Raw genomic sequence first — 24,750 nt, forward strand, 5'->3', positions numbered from 1 at the left:
TTAAAGATCAACCCCGCTATTTGGTATAGTCCGTGCTGCTCAGTCTTCAGTTTCTTTAGTGTGTCATTTGAACCGAGGATATATGACATCACATTGTTTGTATTACCAAACTGCAAATATCTGCGGTGTTTTACAGGAAAATTCAGTTCTTTGGAACGTATTTAAATAATATTATTTAGTGATTGCTATTTCAATCTTTGAGGGGCGTACAGTATAAAATACAATAAATGTAGGCCAAGAAACAATTTCCTCACAAGAAATCGATAATTCGATTATCTCTTTAAATTGATACTCGATATATACGATAGATACATCAGCAGTAGTCGAGTTTTCGAGTACTCGTTATCATCCCTTAACTAAAATGGTAAAGGTGTGTTTTAATTAATTTTTATTAATATATAGTAATATCTTTTCTTGAAGGAATATTAAAAAGAAACCCTGGAGCTCCAGATTTGTGGCATCTTCAAACTTAGCTACTAGTACTGGAGAAGGGTGACATCGCTACAATATAATATTGCACAGGAAAAGCCTATAATGATTGCAATACGCAATTGTGCCGAATATTAGTGGCAGTGTCAAAAGATGCTGGTGGTTGAGAAGGATGACCTTTTTCAATATATCATGTTGTGAGGAGACATTTTAATAAAAGAAATTAATGTAAGAGATTGGTGACAATGTAACAATAAAACATGTTGCTGTAGAAGGCTGTTATTACAATACAGGCTGGTGCTTGCCAAATATGTTGTTAAATGTTGCATCTAAAAATAACATACGATATGGATAGGCATTTATCCAACTTAGAAACAGATTTTTCATTTAGACTAATGTGTAGGTTTAGAGGATGAAGGGGAGGGATATGTTTTTTTTAACCTTGCCTCAATCCCATGAATCTAATTATTAGAAAACAATGAGAAAACACCTTATTTTGATTATCATACAGAAGCAAGATATTATTAGCCTTTAATCATTATTGCTTTTTACATAATACAATTGATGATCGATAGCTAGACCTGGGAAATGTTGTAATGTTATGTCTTATTTTACAACGTTTAGTCTGTTTTCGTGCTATCTTCTTTTACATGTTTTAAAAATCAGTCCTCACTTCTGTCAATGAAATTTTCAAGACCCTCAATGTCAATAAAATCTTTTTTATCACTACTGGATACACTCTGAGTGTCGATAACGCTACTGCTTCTTTCAAAATTAAGTACTTCACTATATACTGTTCTGTTTTCAATACCTCTGATCTGAACATCTTGTGACGTAGACGGTTGGAAATACACGTCTGAATAATTCAACTGTCCAGTCTGAAATGTAATGGAATCATTGATTTTATATGGACAATTATCTGCAATATCTTAGTTGTAGTGAATAATAAACTTTCAATTATGGGTTTTCCAAAATATAATACAAACGTTGAGAGTTGTTACACAGAAAACATTCAGACATATAACAAAATCCCGACAGAAAATCAGACGTAATAATGATGGAGAAACTATCTTCAATTGAGAATAATTTGAAAAGTGATACAGTTATTAAAATAGATATTCACTTTAGTTCGTGACATGTAGTTCTGAACATACTATCAAACGCACAGAACAGGTACAGAAAGATATAAAGTCCTTTGAGTTAAGACCCACTTGCTCAAAACCACTTCCCTTCAACTATTATTTTAAAATGTAATGATCTTTTGACAAGTCAGCATATACTATAATGAAATATATATCTTTCGTAATTCACTGCTTAAAACTTTTGGAAAGTGTATGTCTCCTCATTTCTTAGTCAAACCTGGACATGTTAATCGGTGTCGTGTACTTATTTCTTGTATAAGTCTTACTAATTGTTGTATGTCGTATAATGAACCTTTTTACATATTTGTATCATTTAGTTTGTGTTGGATATATATTTGCCTCGTTATCATTTTACGTTAGTAGTTCTATCATTTTTCATATCCCAAACAAGGCAATAAATATTTATAGTTACTTACCAATGGGCGCATGTTCTGTTCGTGACTGTAAGTTTCATAGTTATATTCTGAAAGAATATCATTACAAAATTATTCACTAAATACCCTATAAAAATCTGTAAGTAAATTCATCATTTGGACAATCAGAAAAATTAACGAACAAACAGTACAATAACAGGCATTTAGTTAATATTTAATTAGAATTTTATAGAAAAATCTTACCGATGACTTCTCCGCTAGCTTGGAGGGGTCTTGGCCGAAATGATATTGCATCCTGATACACAATATTCTCAACAGGTACTGGCTGACCTACGATCAGAATAAAAATGAATTACTAAAGATGAAGAATCTCAAAATAGAACATCACTTAAGTACCAATAGAGCAGAACTGTAGCAACAACAGAAAACACAACAAACTCCCATCTCAAGATTTGAAACAATAAGGACGAGAGTTAGAAAATTCTTTATATACTGTTCTGCAATTGATTTAAAAAAACAATTGGCGAACTGTTTCAGCAAAATTCGTTAAATATCTGCAGTAACATTCTAAAAACGACAAGAGACTTTAATCTAATTCTTAAAACGCAGATTTCGTCTACGATTCCCTAATCAGTTATACCTGAATGAAATCAATTAGAACGTCAAATGAAATAAGATTTCGTTTCATCTAGTCAGTGGCATCAAGACAATAACATGCAAAAGAAGACAAAGTCAAATACTGATTTGTAAAAAATTTAAACCAAATATATATATATGTTACAGGCATTTTTTGAATTTAGTCATTTTGTAAAATGACTGAATTTTCAGGCAATTTATAAAATGCCTAACCTTGACAGGCATTTTACAAAATGACCAAAAAACCTAGTCATTTTGTAAAATGACTGAAATTTTGCAACAAAATTCCACACATTGCCTGTTCAGTTTCAAGCAATTTGTAGAAGCATGAAATCATTGAGATGCATATGACAAAAGTGGACAAAAGAACAGTATATTGCAAATAAATAAGCTAATGGTTCGCTAGAATTAATTTACTTCCCAAAAACCAGGTGGGTAGGTTTGTATGTCATATGAGGTGTTTTGTTTAGTGAAACTATGTTAAGTATGTACTCACTCTGTAGTTAGTTTAGTACTACAGGTCTAACAAAAAAGCTAAAAAAGTTCTCTTTGCGATGAAGTCATATACTAGTCTATTGAATAATATACCAGTTAAAGATGCAAATAATCTTTTTGATTCATTAGTTAACACTATAGCTTTATATAATTCAGATGTTACATTTTTAGACTCCTATATAACATATTTTAGGGCCAAAAAAAGAGCAAATAACAAATGGACCCTTTTTATTCATTGATAAAACACCTATAGAAAAGTTATTGATTTATTGTGTATATTAATGATCTTGTTGTTATTTTTTATTTTCATGTTATTATGTTGTGTCACATACTATAAATATGTAGTTAATAAAGATTTGAATTGAATTGAATTGTAGGGACATTTCTCAACTGGACATTCAATTTGATTTTTTTACACTCCCACAAAAAAAAAATAAAAAAAAATTAATGATTATTTGTCAAAATGATAGGAGGACCAATTGTTCTTTCAATAGAACAAACTTTCTAAACGATTGTTAAGAAAGTCCACAGAAAAAGAGGTTTGTTTATAGTTGACTGATTGTTAGCTTTCAGTAGCAAATATTTCATTTTTGAGACGAGAATGATTTTATTATAATTCATATGGGTTATTTCTGCAGTGGATTAATCTGGATAAAGGACATGAATTATGCTTGCCCATATATAGCATCGGTTCAAAGCGGTTGATGGTTGTGATGTCAATGTATGAGTATCTTCATATTTACAAGTCAAACTAACATTTGGTTGTCGTTTGTGTGTGTGTTACGTATTTGTTTTTCATTCATTTTTTATACATAAATTAGGTCGTTAGTTGTCTCATTGGAATCGTTTTACATTTGTCACTTCGGGGTCTGTTATAGCGGACTATGTGGTATAGGCATTTATCATTGTTGAAGGCTGTATGGTAACCTAAACTTGCTAATTTCTGTGTCATTAGGTCCCTTGTGGAGAGTTGTCTCATTGGCAATGATACCACATCTTCTTTTTATAATCATGATAATGTACTTTGAATCTTCTTGAAACATATACAAAAGAAGATATGCATGTGTGACGTGTGTGCTCATTTGGAAACCCAATGTTGTTGAATAATAAGTGTTTTATCAGAAATGGTAATGGAAGTGCTTGATTAGTGATAATCCAGGTTTCTTCAAATTTGGTCGAAGTGCTAAAAAACGATTTTTGCGTTAATCAATGTATTTGCAAAAAATCAAGACAAATATAGTGATGAATTTTGTCATACAAACATTTTGAGAAATTATAAATGATTGTCGAGTTCTGTGCTTGTGTGAATTTGGAATAAATCAGTAAAATCTATTATTACTTTTTTTACTATTCTTTTTTTATTCAGTAATTTTCACAAATAAAACTGCTCCAGTGTTTGAAGCTATCAAATTGTTTTTTTTAACAATTCATTCTATAAATTAATTTCAGGCATTTTCTAAAATGCCCTTCACTTTTTTCAGGCATTTTGTAAAATGCCTAGAAAAAATAGTCATTATGTATAATGACTAAATCTTGCAGGCATTTTAGAAAATGCCTAAAGATTTCAGGCAATTTACAAAATGCCTAAATTTAGAAAATGCCTGTAACATATATATTATTAACATATCAAGTCAACAGAATGATGTGCATAATGGGCTAGTGATTTCTTCAATTGCACTTGAAGCGAGTTGCATAAGTAATGTCTATATCGTTGACTAATTCATCCTCAAAGTTACTTAACTTATTTTGATAAAATTGTACCATACCAGCTGCTAAAAGCAAATTATTAATTATTTCACTATTTCACTTTTATTAATGAATGAACAATAAAATTCTTACTTTAGTTTTTTATATCTTGTAGTTAGTGTCCCTTAAATAAACAGTTCGCTATCATTTTTGAAATATCATTTCAAATACAAATACATAGTTACCTTCTACCAACTCTGGTATGTCGTCCACTATTCTGAAATGAAGGAAAATGGAAACAATTATTATTGCATCCATCAATACAAGTATTAAGAAAGTATATAACGTTTGAATTTTTTAAAATCAAAATGTTCATCTACTGAGTAAAAATAGATATACGAGCAAAAAACATGAGCAACTTTCGTGAAATTTCTTAGAATTTCTGCATGATAATTTTTTTTGAATAAGATTCAATATACAAACTCGGAAATGTTATTTCACTATAAATTACTCTTGTTTCTAAATAAACGTCGTGTTAAAATAAACCAGTAAAACAAAGATCCATCTGTGAATACCAGAACCGTATTATCAAATAGGTAAAAAAAAAGGGCTGAATATCTGATTTCAACCATACCTTCGTTCTCTGTTTCTTCTTCTTTTCAATTTCAGGAAAACTGTAATAAAAACGTTTTCAATGTTGATACTGTGATGATATGCAAATGTTAGAAGGCCACATATTTGATTTTGAAGACAACACAACTAATTTAAATACAGAAATTAAACCCTCAACTTTTCATTACAATAATAATAAAAATTGTCAGTTGTAATCAGAAAAACTGTGTCCTGCTAGACTTATATTTTAATGTGCCATAATAATTTTTCTAAATTATATCTAAATTACATATATGTGCCAAACCTGGTCTTAATTTTAAGACCTAAAATGTACTTGGCCTCCTTTAATCAAAATATTCAGTTTAACTAAGATCGTATTTATTATGCTTGCTGTGCCAAATTACCTGCTGCTACTAAAACAGAGACACACATTACCAAAATTACCAAAATAGTAAAACTTGCAACCTTGGTGGCATTGGTAATTTTTTCTTCTGAAATAAAAAAAGAGAACAAGCAATTAGTATTATTCTTATAAATTAGATGTGTTTGTGTGTCTCCATGCTGTTACTATCAATTGTTTATGATTTAAACTTGGGGAAAATAGTAAGTTATAATGTACTGATATGATTCAGAGTTATCTTTTTCGCAGATAAGCTACTAAAAACATTTTTTGAAATTATGAAATGTACGTTCTAACTACTTTAATATATAAAAAAAGAAGATGTGGTATGATTGCCAATGAGACAACTGGCCACAAGAAACCAAAATGACACAGACATTAAAAAATATAGGTCACCGTACGACCTTCAACAATGAGCAAAGCCCACACCGCATAGTCAGCTATAAAAGGCCCCGATATGACAATGTAAAACAATTCAAACGTGAAAACTAACGCACTTAAGCTTGCTACGCAAAAGTGAAATAGGAAGAATTTGGCTACCTTTCGTTCAAGGTTGTGTCTAGTCATTGCCGTTTCGAATTTTCAGGTATTTATGCATTCTTTGAATTCTAATATTTGAGTTAACATTGTTAAAGCGCTACTGCTTAAACCAAAACCCAAAGAGAACTTTGGACACATCATATTTATGAAAGTATTAATATTTGTTTTGTTATCATATCATTCACTTAATTAAACGATAGAACTGACGTTTACCAAGATATTGTATGCTTTCATCACGAACTGCATCTTAGCAACGTAGATCATTTACCACAATAAAGACAGCAACTGCTTAATACCAAAACCAAAATTTTATCGTTAGTGATATACCGGAGGATAAATGCAGTTTACTTCTAATAAGTCATAAATATAAAACGTATGGCCTTTTTGCCTGTTTCTGAAGGTATTTTAAAGATTGTTTGTGCAAAAGTACATGTATGATACAATCTTACCTGTTGTGACTAGTTCTATCTCTACTTCAAAACTGTTATTGCCAAAACCATTACACAGTGTTACAGTGTGCATATGAGAGTAATTGTTATTTGATATTTTGAAACTCAAAACTACTTGAATTGCTTCTACGGTTATTTCTGTGCCATGAAAGATTGTGGTACCATTCACACTTGTCATCTCCATTGAAGCTGTTATATCTTTATTTGCACTTTTTACGTTATAACAATTAATCATAGATTGAGTGTATACGATAAATTCCAGATTAAAATCTTTTCCTGTCTGACCATACTGTTTGTCTTCTATGTTCTCCACAAATATAGGCGGTCCTAAAAAAATGATTACCATCTTATTAAGTACAAGGAGAAGTATAGAAAATATAAACAGTTTATAGAAAAAATTATAATGAAAATGTACAAGAAATGTTGCTGAAATCACAGTAGTTTTCCATTCATTTGAGTTTTTGATTTTGTCATTTGATAAGGGATTTTTCGATTTGAATTTTCCTTGGAGTTCGATACTTTAGTTATTTACTTTTTACTGTGTACACAAAAAATGTCCTACATACAGTTCCGGGTCAACTGAGGGTCAAATTCAAAACAAAATAATAACCGGATTGCCTTCGTCTTAGCCAAGCACATTGCATAATGAAATAGAAGTAACGAACTTGGATTCACAGTGAGAATATTTTTTTTATTATAATAATTCCTATGTAAAATGATCCGATTTGATATGATTTTTTTTTATATTAAAGTCAGTATACCGTGACTGCTCATTTACATGTCAAAGATATGTGCAATATTTGTTGTTGAGTGTAATGAAGCTTCATAAACGTTGCCGGATTATAAAAACGCAAAAACCAATTTTCAATATTGTTTTCGAGTTATAATTGGTGTTAAGCAAGGTTAACGGATACAGATGGTTCTAACGACTATGCTCTCTACAGTTAACGATATACTTCAGAAAAATTACGGAGAAGCATACATATTCATTAAGGAGTTTCAGTTACATGTGGATGCTTAAAAAATCACTAGATCTACTTCAAAATCTCAATCAGAATCTTTACAATTTCTACAAAATGACCTCCGGATTTCTACCCAAAATTGTTCTAACAAAGTTAGGGAAGAATAATTGAAATAATAACTACATAAACTTTACTCCAACTGCTATGAATTGGCTGATCGATACAAGTTTACCATACGACATTATCACAAAGACGTGAGAATTACATATTTTTTTAAATATTTTTATTTATTACCATTTGCGATAACGAAGATTTTTCCATCTTGAAAAAGTTTGCCGGTACTATCAGCAACTCCGTTTGACGCATAACATGTGTATATACCGCTATCCTGATACCTGTTGATTCTTTTTGCAATTTGAGGTAGAATTACTCTTCCATCAGCAGCAGAATTAAGATATCTAATGTGTTCTCCAAAGTATGACACATGCTTCCATTGACCATATGTATAATTTGCAGGAACACCGTGTGCAAGACAAGGCAACGTTCGTGACACATCAATGTCGGAAAAATTTATGAGTTCATCAGGAATATTAGGTGGATCTGAAAGGATTTTTTTAAATTGAAATGTTAAAACAATACTGACTGTAAGTAAATGGATGTAAATAATTGATAAAAAAAACCATCTATATCCTCACATTTTCGAATTCTGTGACGATTTTTGTCTCCTTTTTCAATAATTGTATAGAACCAGTCAAATTAAATTAAAAAAAAATTGAAACTTCTATTATTAAGATTAGAACTATTTGTATTAAAAGTGATGTCTGACAGTTGTTGTAAATTCGAGGCTTGTATTCATTTCTTTCCAACATGCAAACCATTTGCCTTATATTTTTTAAATGCAAATTTTAGTAATGCTGGTACTGTTTCGATAACAAGATATATTGTGGTATGAATAATACTCCTGCTTCTTTTACTAGTAAGACACGCTACACCGGTTTTCTTTGCAATGCTCTACTTAATAAGGAAATATAGTTTACTACCAGTTAGCTCCGTGTTTTTTTTGTGAACTACTAGTTTTGTCCATGATAACCTTAAGGAATAGTTCAATGCATACATTATAAATGATAATAATGTATTATGTTATTTAAACATCTGGTCAAATGGTATTAGAGGAATTCTGAAAATATTTGACTTTGTGTTGAATAATTGACTAAATGTAACTACTGAATCCAGAGTTTAGCATTTTGTTTGAGGAATTTTCGGATACAGCAATAATAGACGCTGATAATACTATAGTAATTACAATCGAAAAACTGAAAAAAACTTAAAAAAAAACAAATTACTTTTGATTATTGAAAAATCAAACTTACATAAAACTTTAAGTTTAACCTGAGTATTGACAATTCCAATCTCGTTTTCTGCAAAACACCTGTAGCAACCGCTATCGTAACGGCTGACGTTTATGATTTTATGACACAGGACGTTCGTATAATACTTTGAAGATAGCACTAAACTGTCCATCCCCAACCATAAATCTATTGTTGAAAGCCTGCTATGAGTGCAACAACATAAGGTCACGGATTGTCCTTCATAAACATTATTCGGAGTGCAATTCATTGTTAAATGTGGTGTATCTAAACAAAAAAGAGTACATATATTAATTAAAAATATTCAATGTTATATTTGTATGATTGATTTAATTTAACACAACGCTGATAATTGCATCGCATATCAATAATGTCTTGCGGTTTTTGTATTAAGTTTTAAAATCATTTACACAGAATCTGTATGAATTTATTACTTTCGCTGGCGTGATTTTGAAATGGAAAAGGTTTGATGTACATCCTACATTTGAGAATGGAAATGGGAAATGAGTCAAAGAGACAACAACTCGATCAAAGAGCAGACACAGCCGAAGAATTTTTAAATTTTAAATAAAGCATCAATTAAGCGATTTAGAATTATCTGCAAAAAAGAAAGTTATGTAAACATGTTTTAACAAGAAATGCATTTAATGTTGGTATAGGCAAAATATTAATAAAAAAAGTGTTACATGGTAAAACAAATAGATACTAGTAATTAGTTAAAAAACAAAAATGTCGAGTTACACAAAAAGAATAAAACATTAAAATTGAGAGAAACAAACATTCTAAAAAATCTTTAGATGAACTAAAATTTTATATGAAACTAGGCAAAATTATCCGTATGGCACATCTTATTACGAATTATAAATGTAGATATTTCTTTCGTGATATTAAAAGAACTTATAAAATAAAGCAGTGATTTTTTTTTTGAATCTCCCACTTTTGATAACTGTTTTGTTGATTTTAAAATGCTATTTGTGGTAGAGATGCTTACCTTTTTTTAGGTGTATAATTGAACCACACGTATTTACTTCGTGAGCATTCAGTGGTAAAGGTATGTTAACCGAACCTGTACAGAAAACAAATCTAAGTCATTTTGATTATAAATGGATTTTAGCAATGTTTAATATGAAAAGTTTCATGCCGTATAGCGTTTATAATGTGTATTCGAATTATTTATCTACTTTCCTGAATAATTAAAAACCTTTAAAACATGAATATTGTTTCTGCTGGAAGCGGTGTATTTCATCCATATATGACTCAACAGTTGCCCTAAAAACAGGTTGTCAATCAAATCAAAAACTGTTTTCCGAAAAATGGTGCTTAATTTGACTTACCTACTAGGCTTTTGAAACTAAAAGAAATCATCTATGTGAACTAGAATGGCGTCCATCTTCTGATAAGAATATATATCGAAAATACCATTACTGAGAACGTCAGAATTGTCTGCATTAGACACATGAGTGCTAATTATTGGCCGGATGTATAGATTCGAGACAGACGTAATCATCAGTGGGATCTAGCAAACGACCTTTTACGGTGAACACGCGTCAGGACAAGTAAAGTAAGGAGGAAACTGCTTTTCCTACTCCTTCATGACTACTCAATTTAGACTTTTCTAATTGTTAATATTACATCAATATGAGTTTTAGATATAATTATTAGAATTATTCATAAATAGAATTAAGTTTTAAATATAATTATTAAAAAAACAGTATTGTCATATTTCTGTATTATACACAACATACAACAATTAATCTGACGTTCAGTGTACAGGTTTATTCATTTGTTTTCTGAATTTGGTTTAATTTACAAGTGTATACAAGAACTAAAGAGAGTTTTGGAATAGTCTTGTATGTGTTGTATATTTATTGTTGTAAAACCATTTCACAAAAAAATAATTTAAATTCAAATTGGCATTTTCGAACCATAGATAGGAGATGAATGATTAGATGTTACACCACCAAATCATCGTACATCACATCTGGAAAAAAAGTCGAACAAAATATTCCCTTGAATTTGACAGTTTTAGGAAATTAACCCTACATTTCATTGCAATAAAGAATTATAAGTTATAAACATATATCTTTTATGTTTCAAAGTAAATTTTTTTTTTATTTGGTTTTTCTTAAGAATATTTTGGAAACTTGGAGTTACATTGTTACTAAAGCTTATAGAGAGTGAAAACATGATATAATTTGAATGGTGACTTCAAGTCATTGCTATTTTATTATATGCAAATGCAGTGAAATGTCATGGATTTTTTTTTATAAAATTGAGAATGGAAATGGGGAATGTGTCAAAGAGACAACAACCCGACCAAATAAAAAACAACAGCAGAGGGTCACCAACAGGTCTTCAATGTAGCGAGAAATTCCCGCATTTATAGTACTGGACAGGATACAACTTTACTCATGCCAAGTATTTCTTTATTCGAAACAAAGAAAACTTCTGAACATGTTTAGAATTTTTTTTTAACAAAGACTAATAGGGTAAATCAATTGTGATAGAATACCTCAATTGATTTTCCTCTATTAAACCTCTTAAATATATGTCATCAGTTTCGTGAAGAATAACTGCTGATTGATAATGGTCAATACAATCAGAAACTCAAATCATAATTGTTGTACTACAAAATGACGGTGTGTACCTATAGACAAGAGTAAACTTAAGGTGTTGAAATGCATCTAGTTAGATACCATCTTGTACAATGGTATTTCAATCGCATTATATTTGTAACACAGATAAATACACATTTGTTGACACATTTTTGAATTCTGAAACTAGTACAAATGATCTGTAAAGTGTTGAAAAAAAAAGAAATATATTGTTGTAATTATTAAATAAATTTAAATACCTGTTTCATACAATACAAAGTTTAACACTTGCAGGCTATATAGTATATCAAATGACTTCATCCTCTTTTTTACAACATACAACGATAAGAATACAAAAAATTCTACAATAGTTATTGCTATGATTATGATTAGGATAATGATGATGTTGTTGATGATGTCTGCTAGTTGGATGGAATACTATATAAATCCCAATTTAAAAACGTTATATAGAACAACTGAATTCGAATGAATGATTATAACAATATATTTTAACCCTTCCTGTTTCGTCATATTCTAATGACCTCTCGAAAATAATTTCCTTGTACGTTCTATATCCTTGTTTTTCCATTCATTCATATCAAAAGGCAGAATGATGGGTGAAAGTTCCTGTGACTGACCCAATCAGAAACTTTTTTCTAATTAGAACCTGTTGCTGACCTTTAAAATACAAATAAGTATTTAAAAAAAAATGTCCTGTGCTAAGTCAAAAATATGACAGTTATTATTTAAAGTCCATTTCCATGTATTTTGGCGTTATATTTTGTTGTAGTTCAGAGTTTAAGTTGATCCGTGGGTTTCCTGCTATAGTTGATTGGTTTCAATCGGTTGAGTTGGTTATCTGAAATTAATTTTGATTTATCGAATTTTGACTATTGAATATCGATATACCTCTGTTAGCTTTATTTACAGCACAATTTTGCTTTTTATCTTAAACAAAGATCATAAGTAGATCATTAGCTGTCAAGGATAATTGTTTTATTCTTTTGAAAAGTTTTCTTTTTAATATACACTATAAATTTACAATCCAACTGTTCAGATAAACTAGGAATATAAGATACATCCCAGTTATATAAGAGGATATTTATTTGCAATCCTTTATAATATAAATGAAATTCCTGCAATATAACTTTGAGAAATGTTCTGTATCTTTAATGATATATTTTGTTTTACCTCCGCGTTACTAGTAACAGTTGGAGAGTGTTCTGTATTATTTTTGAAACAAAAAGAATTAAAATGTGTAAAGTTATGTAGTTATTTAACAAATGAAAGGTTTAGGCATCTTCTTAACACAGAGATTTGCCCTTCAGATAATACAAATAGTGACTATGAATTAAATTTATATAACATGTTGTTTTTATTTTTTAAAATAACTATTTTCGCATTTATTTGTTCCGTATTTTTTCAAATTTATCACGACATCAGAATGTGTACCGTGCATGATGTTCCTTGTACCGGAAAATATTGATCCTTATATCCCTTGGTTTAAAACTTTCACCTCATATGAATTAAAAAAAATCTGTTCGATTGACTATGACGATGATAGTTTGCCCTCCTTTGTTACTTTATGGGAAAGTAAAAAAAGTACCAACAGTTCATAAATACGTTTGTTTTTACCAACCAACTTCGACTAAATTAATTATAAACCATATGATATCCTTCCTGTGTAAGTACATTTTATATAAACATTCACTCCGGAACAAACTTAGATCCCATATTGAAAATATATTTGACACAAGGACGAGTACAATGTAACTGTGGTACAGAGTGAAGGTTTAAAAACAAATTTCGAGGGTTAATAATATTTAAGCATCAAGTGATATCATTTCTATATCGATATTCAATAATATCGATATATTTTTTGTTTTACTTAGGCCTATTTTTCAATTGGTGCATCATCATCGGGATATTACGAAACTTTTTATTGTATAATCTATGTGCTTGCTTTTCCGTCGATCGACATAAGGGATAATCTTCAGTTACACTTAATTTGTCGGTTCAAATGCAGGAATATTTGTCACCATAACGTGTCTTTATAACTGTATTTAGGTTTTTGACTTTATTATATGTCGGTCTGTTTTGATAGGCAAAGATGCCCGAGGATGACCGTAGATCACTGAATGAACCATGTATCGAAATGAGTTCTGTCCCCTCCTTTTAACCTAAACGGATGTGTGTTTTGTCTTTTAGTATTAAACACTTTGTGTCATATGAAGCTTGCTTATATCATTGCCGCACAGTGCGTTGTTTCAAAACTTCTCGACTTTGCAAAATATGTTTTTTTTATGTCGGGCCGTAACACATGATAGAAAAGATGTAATCGAACACATAAGAAAACAGTATTGTCTAATGGAGTTAAGAAGCGTCCTTTGTTCATTAAAGACCATTGCTAAAACTTGTTTATTTTTCGCGTATGTTTTATGTTATTTTTTTCCAGTATGGGTTGAGTGTGCATTGTTAAGAGTTTTCAATGGGGGGAGGGTATTTGTTTCTTTGTAAGGTTTGTTTTTGCCTAATTATAGTTTTAAATTCTATTTTCAAACATCAACGTTATATTGTTTGAAACTTTTGTTTCCTGTTGTATGCAACATAAGGAAACATTAATTTATTCTGATTGATCTATTAAAGGAAGAAGGCTTTAAGTTTGAAATAAACTGTATACAAAATATTTGAAAATGACACAAACACTTGAATGTATGATTGAATATTTATTTAATAACATATCCCATTAAATAAAACACAGAAAAAAGTAGAATTATATTCTAATTCACCTTATGAAACGAATTTGATAGTCTTTCAAATAACCGACACAAAAAAATGGATATCTGTGACAACAGACTTTAAAGCAACATGCATTTAGTTTGTAGGTAAAGGTTATGTCTTTGACTAATTTTCTCTTAACTGAACCGTGAAATCATTTTTATGTTAGGAATACTACCCTACTTCAGTAGTAGACTAGTCCAACAGATAACCGATCTATTTGTCGAAAGGAATAGACTATTTCTAATGGAGGGTAGTATACCATACATAATAATGATTTCACGGTTCAGTTAGCAATCAAGATAGTGAAAGATATTACCTTTACATAGCAACTCAATGCATTTTGCTGAAATCTAATTTGAAATAACAATTTACATAGTATATACCTATCAATGCACTTTATTCCGACAAACACTTCTAATTCAGGCTCTTACGTATATATACATTCAAAAATATTTTTATATTATGTACATGTATATACTGAAAGAAAAATGTTATCACGACAAACAAGGATAAACATTCCATTGCAATTGCATTGATGTTTCTACATGTAAAATGAAATGTTCCCTGTGCAAGCTGTTAGAAATTACTGCTGGAAATATTTAAATGTTTCATTATTAATGAACGGGTCATTATCTCTTCAAAACAGTATCTTTAATAATATTAGTATCGGCACGAATATGAAGAGATATTGGTTGAATGTCCATAAGATAAAAACCAAAATGAATAAACAAAGAGAACGAACCTATACAAATTATAAAAATGTATAGAAAGAATTTCTTGTATGATTGTCAATGAGACCACTCTGAGGTTACCATACGGCTTTTGCCATTGAGCAATTACAATACCGCATTGTCTTTTTAAACAAAAAACAGAAAGGACAAATCTCAAACAATTGAAACGCGAAAACATATTAAGGCCTAATTTTTGTACCAACTAGAGGCTCTCAAGAGCCTGTGTCGCTCGCCTTGGTCTATGTGCATATTAAACAATGGACACAGATAAATTCATGACATGATTATGTTTTGGTGATGGTGATGTGTTTGTAGATCTTACTTTACTGAACATTCTTGTTGCTACAATTATCTCTATCTATAATGAACTTGGCCTTGTAATTACAGTGGAAAATATTTTCTAAAAATTTACTAAAATTTATAAAAAATGTTAAAAAATAACTAAAAAGGGCAATACCTCCTTAAGGGGTCAATTGACTATTTTGGATTGTTGACTTATTTGAAGATCTTATTTCGCTGAACATTATTGCTGTAAACAGTTTATCTCTATCTATAATAATATTCAAAATAATAACAAAAAACGGCGAAATTTCCTTAAAATTACCAATTCAGGGCAGTAACCTAAAACGGGCTGTCCGATCTATCTGAAATTTTCAGGGCAGATAGATTTTGACCAGATTAACTATTTAACTTAGACAGATTTGCTCTAAATGCTTCGGTTTTTAGTTATAATAATCCAAAAACTGCATTTTTGGCAGCCATCTTGGTTGGATGGCCGGGTCACCGGACACATTTTTAAATTAGATACCCCAAAGATGATTGTGGCCAAGTGTGGAATAATTTGGCCCAGTAGTTTCAGAGCAGAAGATTTTTGTAAAAGATTATTAAAATTTACGAAAAATGGTCAAAAATTTACAATAAAGGGCAATAACTCCTAAAGGGGTCCACTAACCATTTCGGTCGTGTTGACTTATTTGTAAATCTTATTTTGCTGAACTTTATTGCTCTTTACAGTTTATCTCTATCTATAATAATTCTCAAGATAATAACCAAAAACAGCAAAATTTCCTTAAAATTACCAATTAAGGGGCAGCAACCCAACAACGGGTTGTATGATTCATTTGAAAATTTCAGCACAGATAGATCTGGACCGGATTAACAATTTTATGTCTGAAAAATTTGCTCTAAATGCTTTGGTTTTTGAGTTATAGGTCAAAACTGCATTTTACCCCTATGTTCTATTTTTAGCCATGGCGGCCATCTTAGTTGATTGACAGGGTCGCCGGACACATTTTTTATACTAGACACCACAATGATGATTGTGGCCAAGTTTGGTTTAAATTGGCCCTGTAGTTTCAGAGGAGAAGATTTTTGTAAAAGATTACCAAGATTTACGAAAAATGATTTAGAATTGACTATAAAGGTCAATAACTCCTAAAGGGGTCAACTGACTTTGCTGAACATTATTGCTGTTTACAGTTTATCTCTATCTATCATAATATTCAAGATAATAACTAAAAAACAGCAAAATTGCCTTAAAATTACCAATTCAGGGGCTGTTACCCAACAACAGGTTGTCCGATTCATTTGAAAATTTCAAGGCAGATAGGTCTTGGCCTGCTAAACAATATTACCCACATTTTTTAAACTAGATACCCCAATGATGATTGTGGCCAAGTTTGGTTTAATTTGGCGCAGTAATTTCAGAGGAAAAGATTTTGTAAAAGTTAACGACGACGGACGACGACGGGGGAGTTGAGCTAAAAAATGAATGATTAACATATAAATATACAACCTTCGAATTTTCGTTAAAAGCTTTAGTTTTAGTGAACATTGTACTCATGTTCATAGGCATCGTTACATCATGTTCACGTTCAGTGAGAGGTTGAAAAAAATATGATGCTATATTGAACGGATCATTCAGCAAATTGAATTCTTATATTTGATCATTAGCACTTCTATCAAATTTGAAATTGTGATTTATTACCTCCGGAAGAAGTACTGTTTCTAGTTTATCCTTTATAATGACGATCATGAAGTCGTTTGACAGTCTTTCAAAGTGAAGAAATAAGATGATTCCCTCTATCTGGTTAATGACGTCATTAAGGCACATATAATATACTACTTTTTTTCCGTGAAGGATATAACTAGAAATTAGTATTTTAAACAACAACAACTGAATAACACGATACTGACTTGGGACAGGCACATACAGAATATGGTGGGGTTTAACTCATTCGAAGTCGCCAAACCTCCTATACCCTATGATAGGGGGGTGTAAACATAGAAAATAATAATAGACTATAAAAATCAGTTGTACAAGGATACAAATAGAAATACAAACACACAGATTAAACGCGGCAGGGTACATACATCTAACCATTTGCATAACAAAAAGATCTGCAAGTACTCGTAGTTACTGACAGCTAGTTAAAAGCCGATTACAACTTATAAATTGAATAATGCATTTTAGACTAAAATACCAATCAGTACATATCCATCATAAATGGATTTAGTGTAAAGACGTCATAAATAACAGGAGAAAAACATGACTTTGTGAAATGTCACGATACAGGTATCGACAGACTGTAGTGCCATGAATGAGTATAAAAATGTTCCGGACCATATGAGTATTTGGACCATACGCGTATGGTCATGACCATATGCGTATATACTCATATGGTCCGACCGTACGCGTATGGTCGGACCATATGAGTATACGCATATGGTCATTAACGGGCCGGACCATATGAGTATTTTTGACCATATAGGTATTTTTTTTTCAAATATGCATAACAAACGTTTCAATAATGCAAAAAACTGTTTCTAAAAGAAAACAATGATGGTTACATGACAATGCATAAATTTAAAGGCTACGTTAAAATTGAATATTGATACCAAAGTTGATTTTCATCGCTTATTACATTCTTGCATGAAGACTTATCGCGACATTTACTTCCACACGGTAACATTACTTTTTCGCATTTGCACGTCATTGTTGTGCACGATCCTTTTCAGTTACACCTTTTGTTTGCAAGTGAAAAGATAGCCTTCTTTGCAGCTGCGTGCAGTGATGCCGAGGTTTTTGGTTATTTCGATGTGTCTGCGGTGTTTATGAAACTCTAGATTTCAAATATCGTAATATGACTACAGTACACCATATTCACTTAAATAAACTATGTTCCTTGCCAGTGACTTCTTGTGTTTATTGAGAAAATTTTGGAAGTTATCTTTTCAAGTCGACATATTGCTATTTACTCGTTATAACAAATCGGTAATGGACATCGGTATAAAATGTGTTTATTATAGTTTTGACTAGGACGTAAAATTAAATATGTGAAACTTCTTATTTTTATTTAGTTAATCTCTTTATCATAATATGATAATAAAAATGACCAATATGATAGCGTCCTCTTAATGAACGGTCATACCATATGAAGATTTAAGAAGTATTCAGAGTAAACTGTAACTTGCAGAGTGTTAATAACCCCGACCATACGCGTACGGTCGGGCCATATGCGTATGGGATGAGTTAATACCCATATGGTCATGACCATACGCGTATGGTCCAAATACTCATATGGTCCGGAACATAAATATGATATTTGGTTTGATTTTCATGTACTAAAAAAAAATCAATATTTATACAAACAAAAATGAACTTTAAATACATGTATCTTATTTCAATGTTGCATTGGTAACCTTCTAGATTTAGTTAGTTTGAATGATCGATAAGTCTATCTGGATCGATTCTAGGTTTTTGACCCGGTAAACAACATATCCGTCAACATGTGGATGTGCTATCCCATTTGAAATATGTTTTTCTATAGGTACAATTAAAGTTCAAAATAAATTTGTATATTTATGGAAAAAATTAGCAAAGGTTTTGAATAATAACGAAATCCCTGACTTAATGACTTGCCAGTATTTCCTTGAAATAATAAAAAAAAAAGGTCACATCAGACAAGGGCATAGCGAAAGAGTTGTGATACATAGACACCGTTAAATGTTACTTAAGAACCATTGAAATCTAAAAAAGAAAATTAACCATGTAGAACGAAAAATCTTCCTTTTGTCGTACATTTTAGTGAAAATAATAAAATTAACGGTACCAATTTTCTTGCACCAGATGCGCATTTCGACAATACATGTCTCTTCAGTGATGTTCGTGGCCAAAGTATTTGAAATCCAAAGCTTATATAAAAGATGAAGAGCTATAATCCAAAAGGTCCAAAAGGTATAGCCAAATCCGTGAAAGGAATCAGAGCTTTGCATGAGGGAGATACATTCCTTAATTTATAATAATTTCTATCATTTTGTAACAGTAAATTTTAATAACACAAAAAATCCGTATTTTCATGCCAGTACCGAAGTACTGGCTACTGTGGTGGTGATCTTCGGGGACTAATAGTCCACCAGCAGAGGCATCGACCCAGTGGTAGTAATAAATTAAAGTGAAGAGTTTCCCGTGTAAAACTGATATATCGTAATCTCGAGATGAGCAGTTACTACCGTTTATATGTTATCTATTTAAAATAAGTTCCTTTTGTGTAGTTTCGGCAGTATATTTAGAAATTCTTGATTATTAAACGAAAATCTATCATCAAGATAACGTTAAGTGTTGTTGAATTTATCAATTAAATGCGACTTAGATGGGTATTTCCTGAGGTTGATCATACACTGGGATTTACAGTACAATAACAAGTCTGTTTTTAAAGGGCACAATTGATGTCCATAGGAATACCGATAATCTTTATGGCCGAAACTTACATAAATATTATGAAGGAGAAATTTATCAGTTTGACTCATCTTATCACATGTATCATAAGTACAGTACCTTTCTCATATTTAAGAAGAAGGCTATAAATAATTTGCAGCAAAGAGTTTTTATTCAGATTTTCCAAACAATCACTTCATTAAATGGAGAAAAAAATGTGTTTGTTAGATTGTGTTGAAGTGTAGTGTAAATAGTTAAAAAAGTTAAGAAAAGTTATTAGAATCAATTGGAGAATGAAAATGTCAATATGCATCGTCATAGTAAAGATGATCTTGTACACAATATGTCATATTATAAATGGTCCAGGTGCATAGAAATATGAAAATATAAATAGAGAATGGCAATAGGGAATGTGTCAATAAGAAAATATTTAGTCAAAGGCTATCAATGGGTCTTTAACGCAGTGAAAAACTCCCACACCAAGAGAGGGACTTCAAGCTCAAAGTGTATGGCAAGTTGATGTAAAATATCCTCTATTAATTAATACCAGACATCGGAGTAACCTGTTTCATCACTACTCATTACACGCCGCGAAGCAATAAAGTGCACAGCTTTCGATGAAACATTGACATCTGTTTTCTTAACTGTTCTGTTTTCAACATCATCGAACCGACCAGTTTCTGAAGTGCATGTTTGGAAAACAGGATTTGCATTATTCGTCTGAAACGTACATGATACATACTATCATTTTTTTTAAAAAGATTAATAAAATTTTGCATACAAGGATATCGTTCTTGGTTCTTGAAAAATATATATATTTCTAAAAAAAAACTTTCTTATATCCGATTGAATGACCTTCTGATCCATTTTTAAGAAATATCTAACATGTAAAAAGTCAATATATTTGCAGTTTTAATTTTTATCATCCAACGACAGTTAGTTCTTTAGATTGGTTCAAGTTTACAGACGACGCTAAATTTTTCAAAAGTATATTTGAAGCTGTGATCTTGTAAGTCAATAAACACACATTTAAAAATGGCTTTGACCATACGGACCCATATGATTGCCTTAATCGACGTTAGTTTGACTCATTGATAATCATACTACATGCATTATATCTTCCTATTTTATATTAGAAAACAGATGCGTAGACAAATCATATAAAGCTGCAAAACTCTAAAGATTATAGGCATACTAATCTATCATTTCTAAGCCAAAGATCACAAGATTTTTATATTTACTAAGCTATCAATTCATTTATACAATTCCTAGAAGAAAAAAAAACGTTTTGTTCAGAGCATTCCTGTTAAAAATGATTACATTATCCGCAATGTAAAAAGTTTGGCTTATTCGGATTAACAATTAAACTGGTGTGCTATATAAAAAAAGGCTATCATCTGAGACAAAAATAGCAATGAGTCAACATCCAACATCCAATGTTTTTAATGTAAAGACGTCCTGAAAAGACAGACACAAAAACATGACCTTGTGCAATGCCAAGATACCAGTATCGACAGATTGTAGAGCCATGAGTTTGCATACATGCATAATTATATGTTTGTCGAATTTTTCTTACCAAGGGATATCTGCTCTGTGCGTGATTATTTTGCCTATGGTTCACAGGTAAAGGATAACCTACAACAGTATTGATAGTAATTAAACATACAACAGCTACGGTTCTAACCTAACAATTAGAAACAGATAAATTGAAAGTTCGTTTTGAATCTAACTATTCAAACTATTCCCACTACCAGCATTTATTTTTATAAGTACTGTTAAACAATACAAAACGATACAACTTGCATTAAATAATATCTTTGATAAGTTCAATAGTTGATTACAGAAGAGCAGTTGTTTTTCACTTTTTAATACTTACTCAGATGGAAAACTGACAGAACTTTTTATTTATAACTATCCTAATACATCAGTACATGTGAAGCTTTTTTGGGACAATACTTCCCCTCACAAAAATTGCTAAACACCTATCAAGGACCCTATCAGCCATAACCTAATTTATGTACAAAATAATGGACGAAAGCAAACGTTTAGATATCCAACAAACGACAAACACTGAATTACAGGACTTAAGATACCTGATTTATATTTTGTCTTCAAATTAAAATATTTTTGGCGAACATTTTTCATTCAAAAACGATACGAGGCTGAAATTTCATTCTCAAAATGCAGGTTTTATCTACATTTCACTAATCAGTTGGGCGCGAATCAAAACAATTAGAAGGTCACATGAAATACTGACTTGAAAAAAATGAAACCAATTATTTCAAAATTTTGTTTTAAAAGTGCTTTCACTGGACCCAAAAGGTACCAAAAGCTAGAAATTACGAATTACAAAACTTTTTAGAACCGTTAATGTAGGAAAGTCAAATATCAACAATATTTCAAGTTAGCTCAATGACGTACATAATGGGCTGACGATGTCCACGAGAAAAAGCGCAAATAAGTAGCAAGAATGTGTATCAGTGGCGATTACAATTTATCATGGAGGCCTTATTTTTGTACACAGGACGTGAGTTTTGTATATTTCAGAGGTGTATAGGTAAAATAATTAGAAGTCAATGTTAAATAAAAAAGGAATAAACAATTACAACCTAGAAAAACTGCCAGAAATAACTGTTAGTTGCTCTAGTAGGCGAAGGTGATCAACACAATCATAAACAGGTTAAGTCATCGCTTCGTTATTAAAATGGGGAATAATCTATTTATCACAAATAAATTTCTCAATTATTCGACGAGGATGAATATGTTATCACTTTGACACCCGTTTATAGTACTACCATAATTAAAACCAACCATCATGATTCAGGATTTGTTATCCAGATGGCCTCATTTACTCGAAAGACGCAAGAATACAATGAAACAAACAGGCTAAGAAATGCTCTCAGGGTAGATTTTGTGAAGAAAAATAAAGCGTTTTTTTTTGTATGCATCTTCCCTCAACAATTGGTTTGCTACTATTTTAAACCTGATATTTCCAAAACGTATACACATTTGCACCTTCTACTGACTCTGGTATGTTGTCCACTGTTCTGAAATTAACGGAAATAGAATTTGAAATCATGATGCATCAATACAAATATTATTTTAAATTTTTTTGTTGTTAAATCTTCAAAAAAAAAAAAAGCCGATTTTGCAATTGACATCGGCATAAAACATCGGAACGACGACATTAATGCATTCTCAGAATGTCTGCATGGTAACATCATGATGATAGTTTTGAAAAATACTTGATATATAAATCCGAAAATGTTATATAACTATGAAAGCCTCTTGTTTCTATATAAATGTCATGGTAAAATGTACCAGTTAAAACACAGATTTATAAACAAATACCATAATTTTATTCTCATAAAATAAGGATTGAAAGGGGAGTTCAAATACACCTTCTCTTTCTCTTTCTGTTTCTTTTCCTTCTCACGAAAACTGTAATAAATTGGGATTGTTAGATATACATTGACAAAATATTAAAATGTTGACATTATGAAGATATGCGAATGTTAGAAGGTCATTGATTCGATTTATAAGACAAAAATAAATCCGTTAATAAATTAAACCCCACAACTTTTTCATTTTAATGAAAATAAAAATCGTCACAGTCACAGTAAAGGTAAAAGAAATCAAAATGTTTATCAAGATGTTATCGGGCGAAATCCCAATTCAAAAAAACATGCTTTTTCCGTCGTTTGTTTAAATAAAGTATTTTCTATACATTATCAATATTTGGGATTTTTTTTACAGGAACAATTCAATCAGATACAATAATATAATTTGACTTTTTCTCATTGCTAAAAACAACGTCATAGACCTTTTATGTCACTAACAAGTTGCGTTGGTTGATGCGCATAAACGATAGGCTGTTTGGTCTTTAAGTATTCTTCACGCTAGGAGAATTAAAAGCTGTTTATTCCATATTTCTATCTGCATTGAAATACATTAAAAAAACATTTGAGTGGGAGTTCCATTTCAAAACATCAAGTCATTTTCTGCAGATAGTGTAAAATAAAAATTATAGATGAATTTAACTCATATTGCATACAATTAAAAAATGAATACGGTTCAAACAATAATAATCAAATTATCAGTTTTAGTCAGCAAAATTGTGTCCTGCTAGGCATAGATATAAACGTGTAATTATAATTTTCTAGATGATAAATTTTATATCTGGTCAGAAAATTACATGTATGTGCCACACATGATATTGAGTTTAAGACCTGACAGCATTTTGCTACAGTTTAATCCAAGTTCGTATGTTTTAAAGAATATTACCTGCTGCTCCTGAAATTAGGAAACATATGACCAAAATTACCAAACTAATAATAATTGCAACTTTGGAACCGTGAGTATTTCTGTCTCCTGAAGTTATAAGAAAATAAGTTATTATTATTACTTTACTGTATTTTTGTGTCAAGATATGCATTCAGTTTCCATCAATTGATTTTAACTTAAAACTTGAGTTAAACATGTTAAATGGTTATTCCTTTTGAGCTCATATGATCAAAAGCACTCTGAAATTATACAGATGTTAAGGGTATAACATGAGTTTTTATGCCGGCGTCACACAGTGGCGTATAGACCGACGTGCACCAGACGTAATGATGAAGTTGACTCAGTCCGTTTAAATTAGAGGAACGCAAAACAATCGTTTGAAGTATGTCGTAATGCAAATGTAAACGCTTTAACTCCAGGAAAATTTAATGCAGCATAACAATTTTCATGTAGCTTATAAGCGTTTTTCAAGCGTTTACCTGTCTGCTATACACACGTAAATAAATACAACAGTAGTATACCGCTGTTCGAAATTCATAAATCAAGGGTAA

General features: G+C 30.9%; 1 protein-coding gene across 1 annotated transcript; it reads right to left on the reverse strand.

The window, feature by feature from the left end:
- Positions 1–943: 943 nt before the first annotated feature.
- LOC143058422 (uncharacterized) lies at positions 944–12,117 on the reverse strand. The gene is made up of 11 exons (XM_076231913.1): positions 11,947–12,117; positions 10,084–10,158; positions 9,096–9,359; positions 8,020–8,325; positions 6,764–7,090; positions 5,779–5,865; positions 5,397–5,436; positions 5,008–5,039; positions 2,189–2,275; positions 1,988–2,034; positions 944–1,307 (listed from the first exon to the last, which is right to left on the reverse strand). The coding sequence occupies exons 1-11, from the start codon at positions 12,005–12,007 to the stop codon at positions 1,092–1,094; spliced, it is 1,542 nt and encodes a 513-aa protein (XP_076088028.1). The 5' UTR covers positions 12,008–12,117; the 3' UTR covers positions 944–1,091.
- Positions 12,118–24,750: the final 12,633 nt, after the last annotated feature.

Source organism: Mytilus galloprovincialis, chromosome 14 (assembly GCF_965363235.1).
Source record: "Mytilus galloprovincialis chromosome 14, xbMytGall1.hap1.1, whole genome shotgun sequence".
NCBI lineage: Eukaryota > Metazoa > Mollusca > Bivalvia > Mytilida > Mytilidae > Mytilus > Mytilus galloprovincialis.